Consider the following 22,357-nt stretch of genomic DNA (forward strand, 5'->3'; position numbering starts at 1 on the left):
GTTAAAAATGCATGCAGCTTATTTGGGGGCTTAGCCTAATTTTTATCTTCTTAGCTCCATCAAGAACATGATAATGAACGTTAAATGCAAGTCTTAGCACTTTCTGCCTTCGGGTTGTACTTTCACAGGACTAGTGTAATTGAGAAATAAATAATATACATGAATAATAATAGAAATAATTTATGCACATGTAGAACAACTTGAAAAAAATTCCCCACCTGTTAAGTGCTGTTCCTAGGGGTAGCTGATACAATTAAGTCCATGTACTAATATACGTCTTACTGGTCATAGGAAAATAAATGAATAAAAAATTAGGAACTATGGTATACATGTGTATATTGTTGTGAACACAGGACCAGAATGAAAAGATATATGATGCACTTCGGGGTTCAAGAAATGCATTACTGCTGGACTCTACTTTCATTTGTCAGACTTCAAGGTCAAACTCAGAGTTGCTGGTGATCACAGAAATATTGCTAGGTAATACATATTATTGCATTTCGTAAAACTTAAGATTTTAAGTTTTCAAGTAAGGGTACAAAGGGTTATCTTCCGAACTTTAGCCTAAGCACATCAACGGAATTTGGCTAGAAACCACAGAGAGAAATTAAATAACAGTGTGGCTCTATGTTTGCTGATTAGTGCTACAGGCGTAGTTCTTGGCAGTCAATATGTGGTTATGTGCCCCCTTTCAGAAAATCTACATTTGACAATCCAAACTCCTAAAATAGAGAAGGGGTTGACTATTTGTGTGACCAAACAATTCACACAAAAGATTCCTCTAAACAGGAAATTCCCCTACTATATGAGATAATTTGTTTATATACCTTTAATTACTTGACAAAGAAAAAGAGAGGGAAGAGAGAAGCTAGAGAGGAGTTTTTGCCAACTGAAGATGAAGCAGAAAATAAACAACTTTTCAAAACAAAACTTTTCCAGGCATATCTTTTTGCCATCATATTATGTAGAATGATAGAAAATAAAAAAATAAAAAAAATCTTTCCTGTAATTATACATCTTCTCTTAAAAAAAAAAAAAGCTGAGCTTAGAGCTTGAGAGATGCCTGGTAGACAGCTTCACACAGATCGGCTTCTACCGCATCTCTTTATACCCGAACTTTCGGAAAATCGTGTTGTACTTATTTATTTACAGAAGACACCCGTTTGCTTCTAGGGACATTTTCCTTCCTCAGATGTGCAGAACAGATGCCTCTGAGACAGCAGCAGGGCACTCTGACCTCGGACAGGAGGGCAGGATCCCGCCGGGGCGGTACACCGTTTGGGACACCGGCAGGTGACCTGGCGGGCGGCCTCAGCCGGCCCCGCCCACTCCGCTCCGCCGCCAAGGGGCGGGGCGACGAGGGGGTTTGCAGGAGTCAAGTTTTGCACGTGAGCAGAGAGTGCGGGCTGGCCCACCGACACCAAACCCGAGGTTCGAACTCGGCCTTTCGCTTAGAGGCTTAAACTGGAAGCGACTTCAGGACTTCAGTGGGAGCAGAGGGGTGAATGAAGCCTAGGATTTCTCGAAGAGCTTAAGACAGACCCTAGTGTGTGGCATTTTGACTTAGTATGAATTACTGAGACTTGCCTGCCCACCACTCTGGAGGAAAGTTTGGCAGGTACCATCAACTGTCTGCCACTCAGAAGGAATAAACTGCCTTCTGTTGGTTCTATGCTAAGGAAATTCTAAAAAATACTCTAATGTCCTTCTTCCTAAATTTCAAGTGACACTGTTGTGAGGAAGGTGACTTTTTAAGTTAACTTAGAACATTTTGGGGGATAAGGAGTCTCTGAGCAGACTTCTGAATTAAAAATAATAATAATAAAAAAATAGAGTTGCTAAAAAACTTCAAAAGTGGAATGACTTATGTAAATATGCTCTTAAGTTGTTATGCTCACATACTGAGACACTTAAAAAATTGGAATTTATGAATTTACATTTGTGATTATACAAATTCAAAAATTAGTAGGTCGTTCAGGGTCCTGTTTCAATACAGCAATTCTCTAGAAAAGATTTTGCCTATTGAATAACTGATTTGCTGCTTAGTTTGCTCGTCTGATTTTTTCTAAATTAGGATTTTAAAATTTCAGCAGTGTCAAAAAGCCACCATGGTAGGGAACGTGAAAGCAGCAGACAGGGTATGAGTGTTTTAACTGGGGCCACTGGAGTTGTTTTATATTCCTAACAAAACTATCCTGTTCACAGATGAGGGCTGCCTTTATAGGAAGCAAGCCTGTCCTAACCTGGAAAAGTGAGGTAATTAGGTACCTCAAAAATGTTCCTTGAATAAATGAATACTTAAGCTTTCTTTACTCACTTACATGATCAAAATGGGTCTATTATCCACCCGTAAGCACAATTTATTTGCAGATAATTGCTCAGAACCTAGCTAATAAGTAAAATATCTAAGTTACAGCACATTATGAAGATTATTAATCATCCTGAAAAACAAGTGCTAAGTTAAATATGTGCAGAAAAATGAAGTTAGAATGAAGTCTTTAGCCTTGGTCAGATTTTAGTTTTTCCTCTGAAACTGCCACCTTGTGGAATATACTGGAATAAAACAAGAAAGCCCATTTCTTAGAACAGCATGGATTTTAAAACAGACTTTTGCAAGAAAAAACACCTACCTCCCTTTCTTACCATATTAACTTCAAATTGCTGTAACAGTATTTAAATGGATGCTTGGAAAAAAGCCTATATATTTTCAGGTGGCTCTCGTTTTCTTCTAAAGGCCGGAGCACCAGTATCAAGGAAACACACTACGTTGATGGAAGCCCATTCATTTAGCTACACTAACTCCCTGGGAATGCTAAGAAATAGAAAACATTTTGAAAAGCCAATTGGTACTTCATGAAGAAAAAAAAAAAAAAACCCAAAAGCAAAAAGACCAGTTGAAGAAAAAAATTTAAAAATTGGACCCTTTCTGTTTCTGTATTTTTGTTGTTTACAAAGGTCAGAAGATAGAGAAGGCCAAAGGAATATTTTCGGTTTATTTCCTGAAAAAGTACAAGTTAGAAATGCTTAAGATATAGGTATGTATCAAAATTGGGTTGAAAATTGCATTGATATAACAGAGAATCCAATAAGAAATGAAAATGCTATTTTCTCATGCTTTTGAGGAAAACACCATTTCTCATTATTTCTGAGGACTTATATTTCTTGGCAGATTTTGGCAGCTTCAACAAGTTTTTCTATTGTGGAGAAGGAACATGTAAGTATTTTCCTAATTATTTATCTGAATGTATTTAATGCACATGGTAATTGGTTTTGGGCAAGATCCACAATTTTTCAAAAGTAAGAGTGGCACAGGGAACACATGCCTTTTTAAAATTTGTTTTATCTTTTTACAATGAACACTCTTAGGCTTGTATACCAAGTGTAGCTTCACATGGCTTCTTCTTCCCTTGAAATGAGAAAAAATACGGGTTTAGTTTGCTTAGCCCAATCTTTGAAATGGTAACTGTGTTTGGAATGGCTTCTCCGTGAAATTTGTTTTTGAACATATCAAGTCCATAGTTGCCAGGTGACTTTAACATAAATTCTTATAATATATTTGTTAATTAAAAATATATCCTTCAAAATATATGTAGCTTTGAAACTACCCTTTGAATACCTTCATTTTCTCCAGAATTTTCTCTATCCATTGCACACTGTTTTATGGATAACTTTTAAAGATTTAGAAATCATGTAACATCTTTATTTTTAGCTGTCACAATGTAAAACATGCATTCTTTTGAATTCTACCAATATTTAAGAATTTATAATGATATTTCAATATTTTCTTTCCAAGGTAAGTACTCTGTAGTTTCTGTACTAACACAAGTAACTACGGTGGCACATTAACTTGTAACATTATTCTTTCCCTAGACCCAACCATACAACAAAAGCCCGTGCTTGGAAAATGTGAGCTCTCTCATGTACTTATCTAAAAATAGTCAAGTTGTCACTTAAAAGAAAAGCAATTCTTTGGACAGAATTTTGTGATATCATAAACATATTAAAATTCTTTACATGATTTAATTTTCCATAATGGAACAAGAATTGCCATTACTGGCTTTAACATGCACCACTTTTAAAAGAAGCCATTATGGTTACTTAAAACTCAATTTAAGGACATAATTTTAAGTTCAAATTGTTTGGCACTATTTAAGAGTCTTCTCATCAAGATGGATAGTACCACATTCTGGAGTCAAACTACAAATTTCTCTATTAAAAGAAAAACATTTTCTTTGAGACACTAATATCCTATGCATCCTGAAATTTTCATTTTTACTTAAAACTAAAATGCTGAGATTCTATTCTTAGGTGAATAATTTTGAACTATTTTTAGCAAGTCACCTGGGCCTAAACAAAAAGCCTGCCATTCACAGTGTGTGCTTCCTGAGATAAAGTCATGAGAATATAGGGTGTTGAAATGGCCCTAGCTTTCTTCCAAAACAGGTTCTTTAAACCTTGAGTTCCCATACACTTCAAACGAGGGACAAAGTGGGAGGCTCTAACCCATTGGGTTCTTACAAACTCTTGGAAATTGTGTTTTTAAGATTAGGTCATTATTACCCTTTGTCATGTGATTGCTTATGATAACTAAACGAACAGCTTTCTCTTTGTATATGTAGGTTGTTTCAACTCCACTCTGCACCAACAGTTCCTAAAATGCCTGGGCTGCCAGAACTAGCAGGCACATTCTTGCACTAGTCCTAGTATGAAATTCAAATGTGACTTCGAATCTATCACAATATTTTTACTTGCTATATGCTGCTTCAGTATAACCCTGGGGCAGTATGACCTTTTCAGTTAACCACTGCCTGGCTTTTGGCAAAGATGTTTGAAACCATGTGTCACAGAAGAATAAGCTATATTCAGTAAGTTCTTATTCTACTACATGCTTCAAAGTGCGCTTAAAGGTACAACTGCTTGTGTGGGATCTGGATTTCAGAAGTGGTGAGTCTGGATGTAAAACACATACATCGAGAGAGTATTCACTCAAGTGTAACAACCACACTGATGGAAGAGCTGGGGACAGACTCTTAAAAAAAGTTCGGAGAGGCTGAGATGCCCTTTTATTCTGTGTCATCAGAGGATAATCTGCCTAGAATCTAATGCCAAATGTTGTGCTTTAATTTTTTTTTTACAAGCGCTACTTAGAAATGAGCCAAAAGCAGATGCTAGAAATAAAAGTTGAGCTCTCTACTTGTTCAAAATTCTAAAGAATGCTGAAAAATTCCAGTTCAGAACAGCTGCATTTTTCTGGAGTGAACTTATGAAAAAAACTTTTGCAAAAGCAGTAACTTGTTTTATTCACTCTAGCCATGAATACTAACCAAAAAGCTCATGATGAATCAGTGTAGTGAGGTTTCAAATTCAATTTCTAGGCCCCAGCAAAAATGTCTTTGTGTTTTGACCCTCGATCAAAGGAAGGGTGGAACTCACTTTTCCAGGTTGAGACTTTGAGTATACCTTGCCCTCAATGCATTATATCTCAAGCATTTACAGTACTGACAATAAGTAATCAGTGTTGTCACAATGAAAGTGTAAAATATTCTTATGGCCCATCTTCTTTATTATCTTGCTTTAGAAAAATTTTCCTGTTCCTCAAGCTACTGAATGAAAACAATGTTAAACAATGTATGTATTAAAAAAAGAATAATTCCCAACCCAAAAAGTTCTAAAGGAGAGAAACATCTCCTAATTTTTTTCTCTTGTTCAAGACAATCATATACAATATTAAGCTGTGAAGAATTCAGTAAAAACGTGATAATGCATAAACATCATCTGAAATATTTTCTACTGAGTGAAGCAATGCCTATTCTTTGAAAATCCTAACTCTAAACATGATCTATCTGTTGCATGCACTCACAACAGAAAGTAAAGGTAGCTAAACTTCCTGCAAGATAATTGCTATGTCTTCTGGCTACTAGAGCCAAGTGAGCACTAAATAACGTACATGGCAGAGATGGTATGAAAGATAAAGGACGGTAGAAAAAAGGGCAAGAGAAAAAGTAAAGTTGTTTACAATGCCCAGGTCAGGCTGGTTCTGCGGAGAGGAGTGAGTACAAGGCACTAGAAACAAGCACAGCCTGGGGGATGGTGAAAAGATCATTTTATAGAGTAAATGTGTATCACTAAAACACAGTTAAAGACATTCCCTCAGACACTACACTGACAATATCTCCTATAAAAATGTAAAACACAAAGCAACAGTTTATAGCAATCTATGTGCTGGTGATAAGGCAGAACAAGTGTCCTACTCATTGCCTAGGTAACTATACTGAATGCCAGGTAGGAAGATTGCATTAGTTAGAACATACGGGCCCCTGTTAGGAGTGCAGAACTGGGGCCACAAACCATAATCTGAAATTGCAAATTTATGAAAGGGTCATTGAAAGCAAGCAAGCGGGTGGTCCATGGAAAGAATTTAAGCAATCCGTTATGAGTTATGTAATGGTCACGATATATATTAGAGGCACTGGGAGACAGAGAAGATGGATGCTTTGCCAACAAGGCAGTGCATGGTAGAAAGTACAGTGTAATAGGTGAGGAAAATTTAAATGGCATTTCTGTCTCTAGAGTCAGAAACTACTCTCCAAACCAAGACAGAAAATAGTTTCTGACAAATTCCTAAAAACAAAAAATAACAACAAAAACAACAACAACAACAACAACAAAAAAGAATTTCGAACCAGGAAATAAAGGCTTTCTCTATTTTTTTTTTTTTTTTTTACCTATTTGAGGTACGTTCCCTAAATCTATAGCAAGTAATAAAAAGCTTATAGGGTATTTTCCAAAAGAAATAATAAAGCATGATATTATACAGAAGGTTGAAAAAGACTTATTACAAGTAAATTCAGCTTTTTGAAGACTAAATAGAACGCATACTTTAAAAAAAAAAAAACAGGTATCTTAAAAGACATTAGAATTTTTTTTTTCCTTTTTGCTGTGTGTATAAAACGTCACCTTTTACTGCTAGCAAACTTACTACTTTTGGCCAGAAAAGAAATGCTGAGGACGTGGTTCAACTTTCTAATTTCAGAAGACCATTCTGGTCAATCACCTTCAGTGAACAAATGCTTGCTATTTTATAGGTCGCCTTGAGTTTTTAAAATATTCTTATCGTTTACAAAAAGTAACACTTTAAGGGATCACAGAATCTCTCACTCACACACACACACACACACACACACACACACACACACACACACGCTCAAAAGTACCAAGTCAGGCCCGGCAGCTGCAGAGAGATTACATCATAACTCAGCTGTGCCTGGATTACCACTTCACACTGGCAGCATTCAAGGTTAGCAAAATGAAATGGCAGCACAATTGGTCAGCAGCTTCTCTTCTTCTGGAATTTTTCCAGGTTCTTGAAACAAACAGACAAACAAACAAACAAATGAACATAAAGCTGCAATCACTCTTGCATTGATTTCAAAACAGTAAACTAGGCGGTTTCCTTGGAGAAGCAGAGCCCATCCAGAAGACAGTAGCTGGAAAGCCTCCAGACAGTGACCCTTAACAGCTCTGCAGGGCTAGCTCAGGGGGAACATCAGCCACCAAGGGTGTTCTGCAGAAGATCAGCTCAAGGCAGCTGCTGAGACCTCAGGCTGTGTTCAGCTCCGAGGTGTTCTGGCTAGGTGGCAGGTGGGAATCCAGGTTCTCCTTGCACCTCTCCAGGTCCTGGAAGTATGGGTGAGACAGGGCACTGTAGGCAGATATTCTTTTGGCTGGATTAAATGTCAAACACTTCTGTAATAAAGAAAAGATAATTGACTGATATAAAACGTGTCAATGTAAATAACGTGCTTACATAGTTATCTATTCACTGTCATGTATTAAGTGTATCTACAATGAGAATGAATATTTACTTCAAGGGACATTAAATACTATGTAGACAGTACTCACCTTATATATGACCTTAATGTGTAAACTGCCTCTCAGGAAAAGGCCACACCTTTTGGGTGACTGTGGGCTGTTGCCTACCCAGGATTTTTCTCCAAGCCACCCCAGGTCCCTTAAAAATATTTTTATTATCATTGCAGTATGCATATGTCTTTATTTAGATAGTGTAACTTCTTACTCTGCCCCAAAGCTGCACAACCCAGAGGCAGGAATGCCTTCTAATTCATATCAAGTTGCCACGTGGGCTAGCAGCAGCCCTACCAGGAGTCCGTTAGATTCAATTCAAGTTGAATTAGGCTGACAGCTCAAGTGTAGGGATACTACGGTGAACGGCTTGTCCTTGCACTTAAGGAGCTCCGGGTCCTAGTCCAGTGGTTGGGGCAGTCTGGCTGGGCTACTGAGGTATAAAGTGAAAGGAGGGAAAGGGGAACTTTTGGAGCAGCAGCAATCTCCATTCTAAAAATGTCAAATTAGTCAGAATGTGTCCCTAATCTCAGTCTCAATTCTACTCTCTACCCCAGGTAATCTTGTTCCTTAAATCCTCTTCCTCCTCTCCTTCCATTAACACCTCCTGCTGAGCACCTGGCAGGTGGCAAACAGTAATCCACAGAGGTAAGACCCAACCATTGCCCCAGGAACTCACAAGTAGCAGGGAAGCTATCCGAGCTTCTCCATTCTTATGATGCAATGTCCACTGAAATGAGGTAGGTAAATGAAACATCTATGAATTTCCGTCCTCTGTGTAATCTAAAGACTTTGCATTATTATGACTTATGCAGACCTCTTCTACCTAATCTTGGTTCCTGCTCCCAGGCCTAGTCAGGTTCTCACTGGATTAGGGACCCCTCTAATATTCTCTTGAAAGCTACTGACTGAGAAAAACAAGTACAAATAGAAAGTTCTACATAAAATTTCAGGCGATTTTTGGGTCCCTTGAAATCTTATTTATCCTGAGCTCCCTACCAGGCCATGGGTGCCAGCCTCCCTATAGAGTCAAATCAAAATGCTAAAGGGCAAGCAGAGGAAAGAGCTTGTTTGTAGAATGGTTCCACTGTCTCTAACAGCAACGAACATCTTTAGAAAAGCTTTGCAAGGACTAAATTCCCAAAGGACAGGAGTTTCTCTTCCCAGAAAAAATTAGGCAGTGGCATTAGAAAAGGAAGCAACCACTTTAATCTCCAGAACAAAGGAAAGAGAAGACTTGTGGGAATATGTCCATGATACAGAGACATGTCCCTAGAGGACTATGTGGGAGGAAGCCCTTTCCTCACATCCGTACTGATAGCTTAAAGCTGGGAAGAGGGTGGCGAGAAAGAGAACTTCTTAGCCAAATATGGGGGCACGTGTGAGAATCTCAAGTTGGAAGTCTTAATACATTTTGTCCTACAGAAATATTGTTAGAAAAGGTGGTTAGGTTCTGTAACTGTTCTTCTTTAGGAACAAGGTAGCTGGCTTGAGAATTAATTCAAAAACCTTGGGCAATCATATTGTTTCTGCAAGAAAATTTCATTTGATTGGCAAATAATTGACTCATAAAATGAACTTTTAGAGTCACAACCTAGTCAAGAGTTGTATACTATGGTAGACTGGATAATTTTTAGTATAGATTCTCTTCTCTTCTCTCCTTCCAAGGGAGGAGCATTCTTTCCTCCACCTTTCCTCCTTGGCCACAGAACTTGCTCTGGGCAGGGGAATGTGGGCACAAGTGGCCAGATGCTTCTCCCAGGCCCAGGCATTCCGGGGCATCGTATATTTCTGCTTGCCCTTCTGGGAATATCCACCTTCTACCAGGAGAAAAACATGCTCAAAGAGCCGCGGCCTCTTTGGTGCGACCCCAGAATAAGAAACATGGAGAAGACCTCTACTTGACCCACAGGCTGAAGCAGATATCAGAGGCTGTAAAGTCAGGAGGTAAAGGATACGCTCATTATTTATTGAGTTCCAGACACCAAAAACAGCCCATTAGGTACACTATTCTACCTATTGGTCTGGCCTCCAAGTACAGGAAATTATGTACAAGGTCAAATATTATGAGTTTGAGTCTCAATCAGAACACAGAAGTCCTTATTTTCAGTGAGGTATTTTATATGTGCATGGCACATGAAATACTTATTAAATAAACCAGTAACTACAAGTATTACTATATAGTTTCTTTGGAAAAAATCTTCCCAAAGTTGTGACTATTTAAGAAAAGGCACATGAAAATGTCAAGTTGCTTAAAGTGTCATGAAACTGTAAATAAGGAAACATAATATTTACTTCTAAAGAAACATAAGTCCAAGTGAATCAAGAGGCTTCAAAGCCTGCATTGAAATAAACATTCAAAGATGGCGGATTTAAAGAGATCAGAAAGACATTCCGGAATCAAAAGCCACCAGCTGCTACAAGTATGGAACTGAAACCTATGGAGAGACTGTAGCCTCCTGCCCTATGTGGCTGGGGCACACAATGCCTGCAGCAGTCGCTGAACTGCTATTTGTGCAGTCTGGACAGGGCAAGTCTCTCGGCACAGCACAGACCATCTCTGCATCGCCTGAACTTACCAGAAGTAGGTCTTTGCCTAGTTCATCAATATCTGTTACAAACTTCTCAATTGGTTGGGCAGATTTTGAATGAAATGCTTGCCTGGGAAGGGCAACGTCTCTAGGCCAGTCCTCTTCTCCTGGGAGTCCAATTACGCTACAAAAAAACACACACATGGACATGAGTATTAGCTGTTATGTGGAAGCTGTTTTCTCACCAAATTCTAGAGAAAGGCAAAATCTAAGGGGCAGGCATGGGGTAGAGACTCCAAGAAAACCTCCACTTTATGACTGGTAGGGTCTCTCATTGATCTGTGTCCTCCTGCAATATGGTGGTCATAGGGTATAGGGTAATCTCACAGAAGAACTGTAAAATTCACTGGGAAGGGAGAAGAGAGTGCTCTGGCAGCAGATACTAAATGTAAGAGATAATGGAAAATATATTACCAGGTGGTAAGCTCTGACTTACAAAGCAGGACCTACTGTATTGAAAAGAGACCCATGTTGATATACCCTCCTGTATGCCTAAGAGTGCTTTTTATGTTCTGAACAAACACTCCTGTGTTGACATGCTTCTATGATGCTCATCCAACATGGTCTATTAACACAGCAATCTGGTTGCATTTTCAGTTATAGAGTAATTCCCTGAACAGTAATTACATACATTAGAATCAGACAGAAAAATGAGGCTAAAAGGTATGTTAGTCCTGTTTTATGCACACACTATTTTATAAAGGAAGTCTATGGTATTCCAAAGTGAGCAAACAATAAATTGAAGGAGTACCATTTATGTTTCCTCTGAAAACCATCTGGGATCAGAAATGTGAAAAGAACAGCAAATGATAAAAAGAGCACAGGCTTTGGAAATAGGCAGACTTGGCTTTAAATTCTAAACCTGTAGAGAAGGGCAAATTGCTTAATATTGATGACCCTCTCTGTCTTTATGTATACAATTATGACAATTTATAGTTATAATGAGGATCAGTTATAATTTATGTAAATTTATATATAAATTCATAATTTACATAAAATACATAGCACAGTACCTGACACACAGTATACACAATCAATATCAATATATTACTTATCATAATTAGAAAATAATGTTATTAATCCAAGATGCATAGGGAATACATCACTACCACATTAAAAATATGAAGTGTTTGGATCCTATTTATATATAACTTAAGGTTCTTCGAAAATATTAATGGATCAGTGGCCCTATATAATTTATACATTACATAGATATTTATAGTTTATGTATAAATGGTAAGTAGATTTGAACAAGGGAAATCAGAAGATGCAGAAACTTATTTTTCATACAGACTCTGGATAACTCTGAACTAAAAAAAAAACCCATCATTTAATGGACAGGATATATAGCCATTCAAGTACTGGCCCAAACTAGTTTAACTATAGTTAGAAATGGTGCTGGCCTACGTTAGGGTCTTCTTGGCCTGCACTCACTGGGACTAAGGCTCACAAAGGGGTATTCTCATGAATGTATATCCAGGTTTCACAAAGACATGTTGGTAAATGTCCCAGGATCTGTAGGGCTTTGTTCCCCTTTCCCTTACCTAAACCTACCAGGCCTCAGACCTCACTTGGGAAGAGGAGATACTCCTGTTATCACTGTACCTATGCCTGGGTGTCTGGAGGGGCAAGATACTACAATTTTGCCTCCGTCAGACATCCTTAGAGAGCCACATTATTTACTGAAGGTAGACCAAGACAGACTCACAGACATATTCTCTGGACCCAATGAAGAGTAATGACAACTTGACCAATATATAAATTTGTTTAACAGCAAAGTCTGCAACAGGAGTAAAAAGAAGTAAAAAGTAAAATACCACTATTAATTATGAAAGGAAATGCATGTGCATGTGTTTGGACAGAATGGGACAGGGCAGAGGAAGCAAAGAACAATATTAAGGACCTTTTAACATTTTCTTTTATTCCTTCTTAGCTTTTAGCCATTTTAATTTTATTTATTTATCTATTTTTTACAGAGACTGGGTCTCGCTCTGTTGCCCAGGATACGGTGCAGTGGTGTGATCATAGCTGACTACAACCTTCAACTCCTGGGCTCAAATGATCCTTCTGCTTCAGCCTCTCCAGTAGCTGAGACTACAGGTGCATGCCACTGTGCCTGACTAATTTTTTACTTTTTGTGTAGATGAGGTCTCATTATATTGCCCAGGCTGGTTTCCACCTCCTGACCTCAAGCAATCCTCCTGCCTCAGCGGCCTCCAATTACATGAGCCACTTTTTATACAAATATTTTTGCATATCATCACCAGTCACCTAGAAATTGATTATAACAACTCTTAGAAATAATTTAAAATCTTATTATTTGCAGCTTTCAATATAGCTATATTGAATTAAATCTTACAAATATGGTCAACTGAATGCCAAAAGCCTTCAGAGATACAGTAGGTCTCTGTGTCTATGTGTATAAATACATACATAACTGTTCATATCTATCTATCTATCTATAGATACAACATTAAGTCTATCACCTCTGATTCCTGTAAAGACCTCCTGAGACATGTAGGTCAGGTATATTATTCCTATTTTATAGGTGGGGAAACAGAATGAGGAATAAAATGGACTACTAAAGTCACACGTAGTGAGTTAGTCATAGAGTCCAGAGTGAACCCAGTTCTCCCTATTCCAGTAGTTTATTTCCATTTACTAGGATATTGCTCCTGAAAATGCTGTAAAATGTCATGGGCTAAAGCCATTGTTTCACTTTCAAAGTTACTTGCTTTTATTTGAAAGTTTAAGTCTTTTTAAACACAGAAATGTTTTTCTCTTTAAGAGTATATGAATTTGGCTTTCCTTTAAAAAAAAAAAACAACTCAGTTTCATGTCCAATATGAATTTTTGTGGCCCATATATGAGCACTGTGAAATTCTGATAGGTCCATTAAAAAGTGCTTGCATCAAATTTCACTATTTGGACAGCTGAATATAAGCCTTAAAAGCTGACATTTAAACTGGAAAGACGGACAGGGCACAAAAATCTATAAATGGCAATGATGGTGGAGACCAAAATAATTTTTCAAGTACTTTAGCAGTGACACTAGGGTGCAGCATTGTCCCTTTTCTCTGGCAAGGTAATGCATTCAGAAGAAAGTGGACATAATTTCAATGACCCGATGCCAGAAACCATAAAGTAAAATGTAAAGGCACAAAGCATAGAACTTTATGGCTTCTCTTCTGCTGGCAACTTAGGATTGTCAGGCTTTTGCCCAAAGTGGAACTGGCTTTTCCTTGGAAGCAAGTCAAACATGCTGGTCAAATGTTCCTTCTGGTCCATTTCACTGGCTTCATGTACTAAGGGGTGCTGACAGTGTTACCAAGATTGCAGACATCCGTGCTGGAGGTGGACACAACTCCCAGGTGGTATAAGTCAGGGAAAGAAGGTGACGGCCTTCAGTGCCCGGCAAGCTGACTGTAGTAAAGATTACCTTTCCTTTTATCAGAGTGCCACTGGTATGTGTGACTTCCCCAGTTCCCTCTTTAAGATCACATGAACACAAAATATATTCAACAGTCATGGGGAAAAATAGAGGGAATTTCATCACTGAATGATCAAAGAACTTGCCATTTGGAAGCAGGGGTAATATGAAGGCTCTGTGTTGAATTTATTCATTGCACAGGGTGGTCAGTAGTAGCAGCAGCAGTATCAGCTGCCCTGGATCCTGGAAGTTCCCAGACCAAAAAAAAAAAAAAACCTAGCAAATGTTCTTTAGGCCTTGAAGCCACTGGGTTCTGACTCAGCGGCAGCATTGGCACTAACAGAAGTCTATTGGAGCTGCTTCTAAGTCACCAAGAGAACAAAGTCAGGTTCCAGTTTTATTAACCGTTTTAAGCAGTCATGCTTGATAGTGCTGAAATATAATTCTGTTTTTTAGAAGCACTTTTTTGTAGCCTTACAGACTTCAAATTTCATGAAAATCACTGAGATTCTTATAAAATGTCACAGACCAGTGATCACGGCTATTTTTGGTTTAGAACTCCCATTTTCTTCCTACTCCACCCCAATTCCAATAGGCTTGGCAAACACACAAATCCAAAAAGGGATGCCATACTGCATGCTTTGTGAGAAGAAATGCCCCAGCTACATTCTAGAAACATCAAAGCATACACACCCTCACATGCACAAACATGTAGACATGAATGAAACAATGCAAATCATCGAGGAGCTATGGAACCGACAATGGGAACCAAAGAATTTGAGCACAAGAAAGGATCTTATAGAGAATTTAAACCAGAGTTTCATGTTTCATTTCTCAGATGAGGAGGTTAAGGGAACAAAAAGGTTATATAATTAATGATGAATTATAATAATAACAGCTAACATGTTTAAAGCACTTATTATGTGTCAGGCACTGTGTAAGCCTTTCACAGGGTGTTTTAAATAACTTTCTCAAGCTTGCATAGTTATTTAGCCACGGACTTAGGATCAGAACCCAGGATTCTCATTTCCCTATGTTGGAGCTCCAAAGAAAAATGCGATGTGTAGCATTCCATCCTTGGCCCAGGAAAACAAAACACAACAATGCAGAACCATCTGGATGATTGAGGAGACTCAATGGGGACAGGAAGCGCACTGGACAAGGATGGGTTACGAGGCCACCAAGTGTCCCGCTCTAATGGTGGGTACATTTGAAATGGCCACAAGCAGAGGACATATCTGAACTAAAGAACTGGAGCTCAGCCAAGAAAAAAGAGGAGCAGCAAAAAGATCCACCCAAGCAACACACAGGCTTCCAGAGCAGAGCAGTCAGGCCCACGTCTTGATGGGCTCTGCACACAAAGAGCACTTCCACCACGTCCCCACTCACCACACAAACAGTAACACTGTCTGCAGCAGCAGCTTGGGGTAAGAAAGACAAGAGAGAAACATATTACATGAACGTCAGAGGAAAGTCACTGTACATGTCTGAATGCTGCAGATGCTGATATAAAATTATAGTTATTACTTACTCCAAGATTTTTCCTAGTTGATCGACATCTGAACTTCCACGAAAAAGAGGCCTAAAAGAATAAAGATACATTTTAAACAGGAAATTTCCTCAGGTTATATTTCAATCATATTTGTCATTATCATCACTTAACAGGAAGCACAATATTCTTTATGGGTGGGGAAGAAGTAAAGAATTGAGATATTGTTCCTTTGGTAAATGAAGGTTTTCCTTGCATTTCACTTATGGGAAGGATCTCTCATGAATACCTAGTGGTACCTGACTCCCGTGTTTTACAATCATGAGCGTCCCATTTGCAGTCATAGTAGCAACGGTGTTACCATCAAATACAGGTCTAGGTTTCAAAGTTCTACTTAATTTCCTGGTAGGGTCAAATACATCACTGTCCTAGTCTCAAACCATGGGTAGGTGGGATTCTCTGAAACTGCTCTCAGTGAGATCCTTCTCAGAGTACCCTTTCCACACTACTCTGCTGCCAGAGTAGTTCCTCATGGGTCTCTTTCCTTCCCTTTGTCCTGAAGGCTGCAGTGAACCAGCTCTGAGTCTATTTTTCTGATTATACTGCTTTCTTTCCTCCCAATACTACAGCAGCTAACCATTACAAGTTCTAAATCTTAAGTCTGGGCTTCCGAGGCAGTTGTGTCCTCTTCTGAACACACAATCCTCCTTATCTACCTTGAGCAGTTTAACTGGCAGTTCAATAAGCTCACTGTGTGACATTTCTGGCATTTTCCCAAGTAGACCAAGTAGCCCCTTGAGGGAGGGGAGTTCCTAGGTTTCCCAGTAACCCTTGTTCTAGTGTTAATGGATGCACAGGTGTTAAATATTTTATTTGATTTTGTATACACCTATGGTACATAAGTAAATGTTTCCTAACTCCTTGCCCAATGAATGACATAAATAGGTATTTTTCAACACTAATTTTTTTTCCAAGTTTCCACATACAGCATTGATCAACACTAAAATATTTTTTAAAAAAATTATAGCCTATTATCAGGGAGCATATTTCTTTTTATATTATATATCAAGTTATAAAGCATTAAACTTGACCTCTTAAATATTTTCTATGCACAAAAAATGAACTCATTACATAGGTCATATATGGAGAATCCTGCAGTCATAGCATTTCAGTGGTTACAAGACACCTTAAAATTCCTGAACCATACTTTCTAATCATGTTGGTATTCTTGAAAATAATTATTCCCAAACGCAGTGGAAAAGAATTTACTTATGGCAATGTTATGGGCTGAATTGTGCCCCTCCTCCCCCAGATTCATATGTTGAAGCCCAACCCCCAGTATCTCAGAATTTGACTGTATTTGGAGATAGGGCCTTTAAAGAGGTGATTAAGTTAAAATAAGGCTATTAAGGTGGGCCCTAATCCAATCTGACTGGTGTCCTCAGAACAGGAGGCCATTTGGACACACAAAGAGATGTCAAGGGTGCACAGGCATATAGGGAAATGTCCATGTGAGAACACAGTGAGAAGGCGAGCCAAGGAGAGAGACCTTAGAAGAAAGCTAACCTGCTGACACTTTGATCTTGGACTTCTGGCCTCCAGAAACGTACGAAAATAAATTTTTGTTGTTTAAGTCATTCAGTTGAGTATTTTGTTTTGGCAGCCCTAGCAAACTAATATAGGCAACTTGCTCATCATTAATGCAGCCAAACTCATAAAGAATCACGAAGTAGGGTTCTAAAAGAAATCTAAACGGGTCTTAAAAGATAACAAGGTGAGAAATTAAAGTTTTTTCTAAAACTTTCAATAAAAAGGGCAAAAAATTTTGGAATCTTAGCAGCTATCATTTATTGAGCGTCAATTGTATCTGGCATAGTGCCAAGTGCCCCAAATATGATCTCATTTAATTCTATACTAGAATGCCCAATTTATAGTAGACCTACAATAAGGGATAACTAAACACACACACGACGCACACATACATGTGTGGTGGGACATCTCTTTTTTTCCTGGCCAATATTATACACAGATAATAATGTAAAGTATTTCACATGGTGAAAAAGAAAGGAAGGGGCCATTTTTTCACCATCTGGTGAACTCCTAAGTCATACTTAAGCCTAATAGTTTTTCCTCTGGGGTCACTATATATTCCCTACACATGTTATAGTTCTTACAACTTTATTAAGAAAATAATAAAATTTCATAAAGGATGAATGTCAAATTTTCCAATAAGGATTAACTCATTCCAAATTGGCAATAGGCAATACCATTTCTTCTTCTGTATGCAGTTTTGCAGAAAAAGCTCACTCACCATGTATTAGTCTATCAGTGAGGTGAATTTTCTCAGGTCAAATTACAAAGGGGACCAAGTTTCAGATTATATGCTTTTTCAAACAAACAACTCGAATCACATATAAATATTATTTGTAATCTAAGTAACAGTGGAAAACAATATTTAGAAGTAGGGTATGTTTTCTAGCAGATGAGAAGTGTATACTGATATGTCTGCTATAAAAAGGAAATGATTCATGCATAATGGAAGATGAAAGATTTTGTTTAGCTACAATACTTTCATTGTACTTAAAAGACAAGGAAGTCACAGGTTATCCTATAGAACACCTTTGTAACCTGTATTTGACCTGCAGCTATGCTTTAACTGCTATTTTTCTTGATTAGTAGAGAAATTTTCCATGTTCATAAAGTGATCTTTTGAAAAATATTACCCAGGGGAATATCTTCTATTTTATACTCACTCCCATGTTCCATTCTAGAGTTGTTATCTGTTAAAATAGATAAACTTATCACCTTATGGTTACCAGCTATTCAAATAACCAGATTAAGCAGGAAATCAGTTAATTGATTTGCTTATTAAACACTAATTCAGTGATCACCCACTAAGCATGCAGGGCAATCAGTGCTGGGAGGTACCCAACTATACATATATATTTATACATTAAATATAAATTATATTTAAAATTATATTATATATGGTCTACATATATAGGTATTCAAATTATATTATAAATTTATATTTATATAACAGTTATTAAAATATAACTTTATAAATATTTATAAATTTAAATATGCACACACATACACATAAATATTACCATAATAATCCTTCTCCCACAGGAGACAAGATACACAAATGGAGGATCATTAAATAGAAGTTTCTTTCATTTTACTGGTGGGAGACAGAAGCCCAGGGTAATCGTTTCATCTTTACTAGAATGTTAGGAGGTGGTCTGATTAACCTCCTTTTACAGATGAGAAGTAATTTATCTGAGGAAACACAGATGAGTAAGTGGCTAAGCCGGTCTGTCTGATTTCAGTGAACAGCAAAATAGAAGCAGTGTTTTAGAAAGATTAATTTGGCAGGGGCTTACTGAGTCAATCAGAGGGGATGGAGAGTGAGCCAGGGAGGCAAACTGGGAAGTCAGTGTACAAGTGAGATGACAAGGGCCTGAACTAGGTGGGGCAAGGAAATGAGAAGGGATGCAAAGACATTAAGGGAAGATGATCAAAGCTTGGTGAAAGACTGAACAAGACTTGGAAGGAGAAGTCTGATTTTAAGTTTGTATTATTAATAAAGCCAGGCAGGAAGAGATAGGTGGGGGTGAGAAGGAGAGGAGATTAGAAGATGATTAATTCAGTTTTAAACATGTTCCTTTATCATAAAATTATATAAAACATTTCACTGAAGTTTGAGAATGAATACTACAGAAAAAAGGTAGTTGAGCTTACCTAGGCATATACTCAAGAAAATTGAAAACATATGTCCACATGAAAACTTGTACCTGAATGTTCACAGCAGTATTATTCATAATAGACAAAAAGTGTTAATAATCCAAATGTCCATCAACTGATAAATGGATAAACAGAGTGTGGTATAGCCATACAATGGAGTATCATTTACTTATAAAAAGGATGAAGTGCTGATACAACATGAATGACCCTTGAAACCATTATGCTCAGTAAAAGAAGCTAGTCACAAAAGACCACACATTATATGATTCCATTAACACGGACTAGGCAAATTTATAGAGGTAGAAAGTGGATTAGTGGTTGCCTAGGTAGGACTAGGGGATTTGCGGGGAAGTGACTGTATAACAGATTGAATGTCTGTGCTCTTGAAAAATTCCGATGTTGAGATCTTAACACCCAAGGTGATGGCATTAGGAGGTGAGATCTTTGGGAGGTGATTAGATCATGAATGGGATTAGTGTCCTTATAAAAGAGACCCCAGAGGGCTCCCTTGCCCCTTTTGCCATGTGAAGACACAGCAAGATGATGGCCATCTAGGAATGAAGAAACGAACCCTCATCAGATAACAACTGTAATTTTGGACTTCCTAGCTTCCAGAACTGTGAAGAATAGATTTCTGTTGCATATAAGCCACCCAGTTCATGGTATTTTGTTATAGCAGCCCGTGATGATTAAGACAGACTGTTAATGAGTATGGGGTTTCTTTCTGGGGGGGATGAAAATGTTCTAAAATTGATTTGATGATGGTGGCTCAACTCTGTGGATATACGAAACTAAAAACCACTGAATTGTACTATTTATATTGGTGAATTGTATGGTATGTGAATTATATCTCAATAAAGCTATTTAAAGAAAGTAGTTAAGAAATTAAACTTCCAAGCAAACATTGTAAATTCAGGAGGACAGTAAAAACTGCTAAGAAAACTGCTTTAGGCCTAAATATATGAAAGGCTTAAGTGCATAGTATTAAAGTACAGTGACAAACATTTATTTTAGCGTATATTCGACCAAGTACCCATCTGGAGACATGTGTTCTTCAAGTTCTGAATAATCTATTATTATGGTCTGAATCTTCCCAAACACCTGATTTATCATATTAGGAGTAAATAATAAACCAAAAAATGTCTATGTATGAACAAAGGCACTCTTACAAAACTATTATCTTATGCTTTATTCTGGATGGTGAGATTATAAGAGACTTGCTTTCTGCATTTTTCTACTTTTCTGTACTCAGCATTTTATGAGTACTAATTACTTGTAAAATTGGAAGGAAAAAACCAAATATTGCCACTTGCCATATACTGCACGCCTATGATTTGTTAACCTGACCTCTTTGTTCCCTATTCCTGTATTAACCCAGTTCTATGACTTATTTATCTGCTGGTCTATATACCCAAACTGGAAGATCTCTGTGGACAGGGCCAACCCTTACTTGCTCCTGTATCCAGAACACTTAATTTACTGCCTAGTCTGGCCATAACTGGCACCCAACTAATACATACTGAAAGGTTACTGCTCCTCCCTACAAGAAGACTTTCCATTCTTTCCGTCAACTTTAGTGCCTCCCATCTCAAATTTCGCTTCCTTGGTTCATCTCTAGGTAATTCAAGCGCAAGCATGTGTATTTGCAGAGATATGAATATATGAATAGATGTATACACACTAAGAGCCAAAACCAGATTTTATTTATATTGTTGTGTCTGTTTATGCTTTAACCAGTCTGTGGCACTAGACAATATCTGCCTGCAAATAATGGGTATTTAAAAACTGGGGCTGGCTGACAATTACTCTTCTATATCCCAAATCTTGCCAAAACCATCCCAGAAGCAGCAAGGGGCATGCAGGATAGGATCTTTGCCCTCCTGTGCTTACTTAAGCCAGGTATGTAGCTAGGGATGGGCTCCTTGGAAGACAAAGAAAGAGAAGTGTTTAGAAAAAGTGTAGCAAAGGCAAAACAAAGAGTAAAGGATTAAAGAAGGTGTGGAGGAGGAGACAGAGGCACTTGAAGGAAACTAGTCCAGAAAGGGAGACTGGCTGGTGGGAAAGAGCATGAAGGAAAAGAACCATTAAAAGCCCAAGTGGTTAAAAGGACGTTCTGTGGCAGAAAGGAGAAGCTGAGATGATCTGTCCCCGAGAGAGACTGATAGGAAAAAACCCAGGGAAGGGAGGTGCCACTTAACTTGAAGACAAGTTAGAGAGTGTGCTGGCATCTCTGTCCATAGGAGGGCCTATGAGTCTGGTAATTTCCTTAAAAATAAATAGCTGAATTAATTTTTGCTTGTTACCAGATGTGAATAATTTATTTCTCCACAGAGGGCTCATATTTACTGACTATGAGTAACTTCCTCTAGAGAGACAGGGAAAGAGGGGGAGGAGAGAGAGAAACCCCACCATTTTTTAATTTAAAATTGAGAATCAAAAACTAAACTAGAGCTCACCAAACCACCCGAGATTTCTGAAACCTTATGAAATCCATAAATTAATATATTTATTGAGTCAATTTAAATATAACTAAAAGAAGACTAAATGGTTACTGAGATAAAAAAGTCATTCCTAATCACTTTGACAAACATTGAATAAGTATCTTCTATTTTCTAGATGTACTTATTTCTCTTAAATACTTATTTATTAATAATTAAAGAATTGCATTTCTGTTCTCCCAGTGCTATCTCTTCCTGTCTCAGTCTGCTCAGGCTGCAATAACAAAGTACCACAAACGGAGTGGCTGAAACAACAGACATTTATTTTCTCCTGGTTCTGGTGGCTGGGAAGTCTGAGATCAGGGTGCCAGCATAACTCAACAACTGCTGTGTGATAACTCGACAACTGAGTGACAACTCAATAGCTTGGGGTTCTGGTGAGAGCCATCTTCTTGGCTTCCAGAGGGCTGCTTTCTTGCTGTGTAATCACATTGCTCAAGCTCTCTGGTGTTTCTTCTTATAAGGGCACTAATCACATCACGGGAGCCCTACCTTCATGACCTCATCCGATTCTAATTATCTCCCAAAGGCCCCATCTCCAAATACCATCACATTGGGGCTTAGGACTCCAACATATGAATCCTAGGGAGATACATTCAGTCAGTAACACTTCCTTCCTCACATTACTGAATACAAAATACCTTCCACGCCTTTAAAATTAGAAAGCAGGGCTGGCACATTCTTGTCCAACAGCAGCAACAAACGTGATTTGTCTCATTCTGTGTCTAGGATCCAAGTA

The 22,357-nt window shown here is 38.1% G+C and overlaps 1 protein-coding gene across 1 annotated transcript in view; it reads right to left on the reverse strand.

Annotated features, from left to right (window-relative positions):
- Positions 1-6,931: 6,931 nt before the first annotated feature.
- CDK6 (cyclin-dependent kinase 6) overlaps positions 6,932-22,357 on the reverse strand; it is a 151,923-nt gene continuing 136,497 nt past the window's right edge. Inside the window, exons 4-6 of the mRNA XM_012656559.1 lie at positions 15,416-15,466; positions 10,443-10,578; positions 6,932-7,746 (exon numbers count right to left, since the gene is read on the reverse strand). Of these exons, the coding sequence (XP_012512013.1) occupies positions 7,600-7,746; positions 10,443-10,578; positions 15,416-15,466 (334 nt within the window). The 3' untranslated portion in view covers positions 6,932-7,599. The remainder of the gene's footprint in view (positions 7,747-10,442; positions 10,579-15,415; positions 15,467-22,357) is intronic.

This window comes from Propithecus coquereli, unplaced genomic scaffold (genome assembly GCF_000956105.1).
Source record: "Propithecus coquereli isolate 6110/MARCELLA unplaced genomic scaffold, Pcoq_1.0 Scaffold508, whole genome shotgun sequence".
NCBI lineage: Eukaryota > Metazoa > Chordata > Mammalia > Primates > Indriidae > Propithecus > Propithecus coquereli.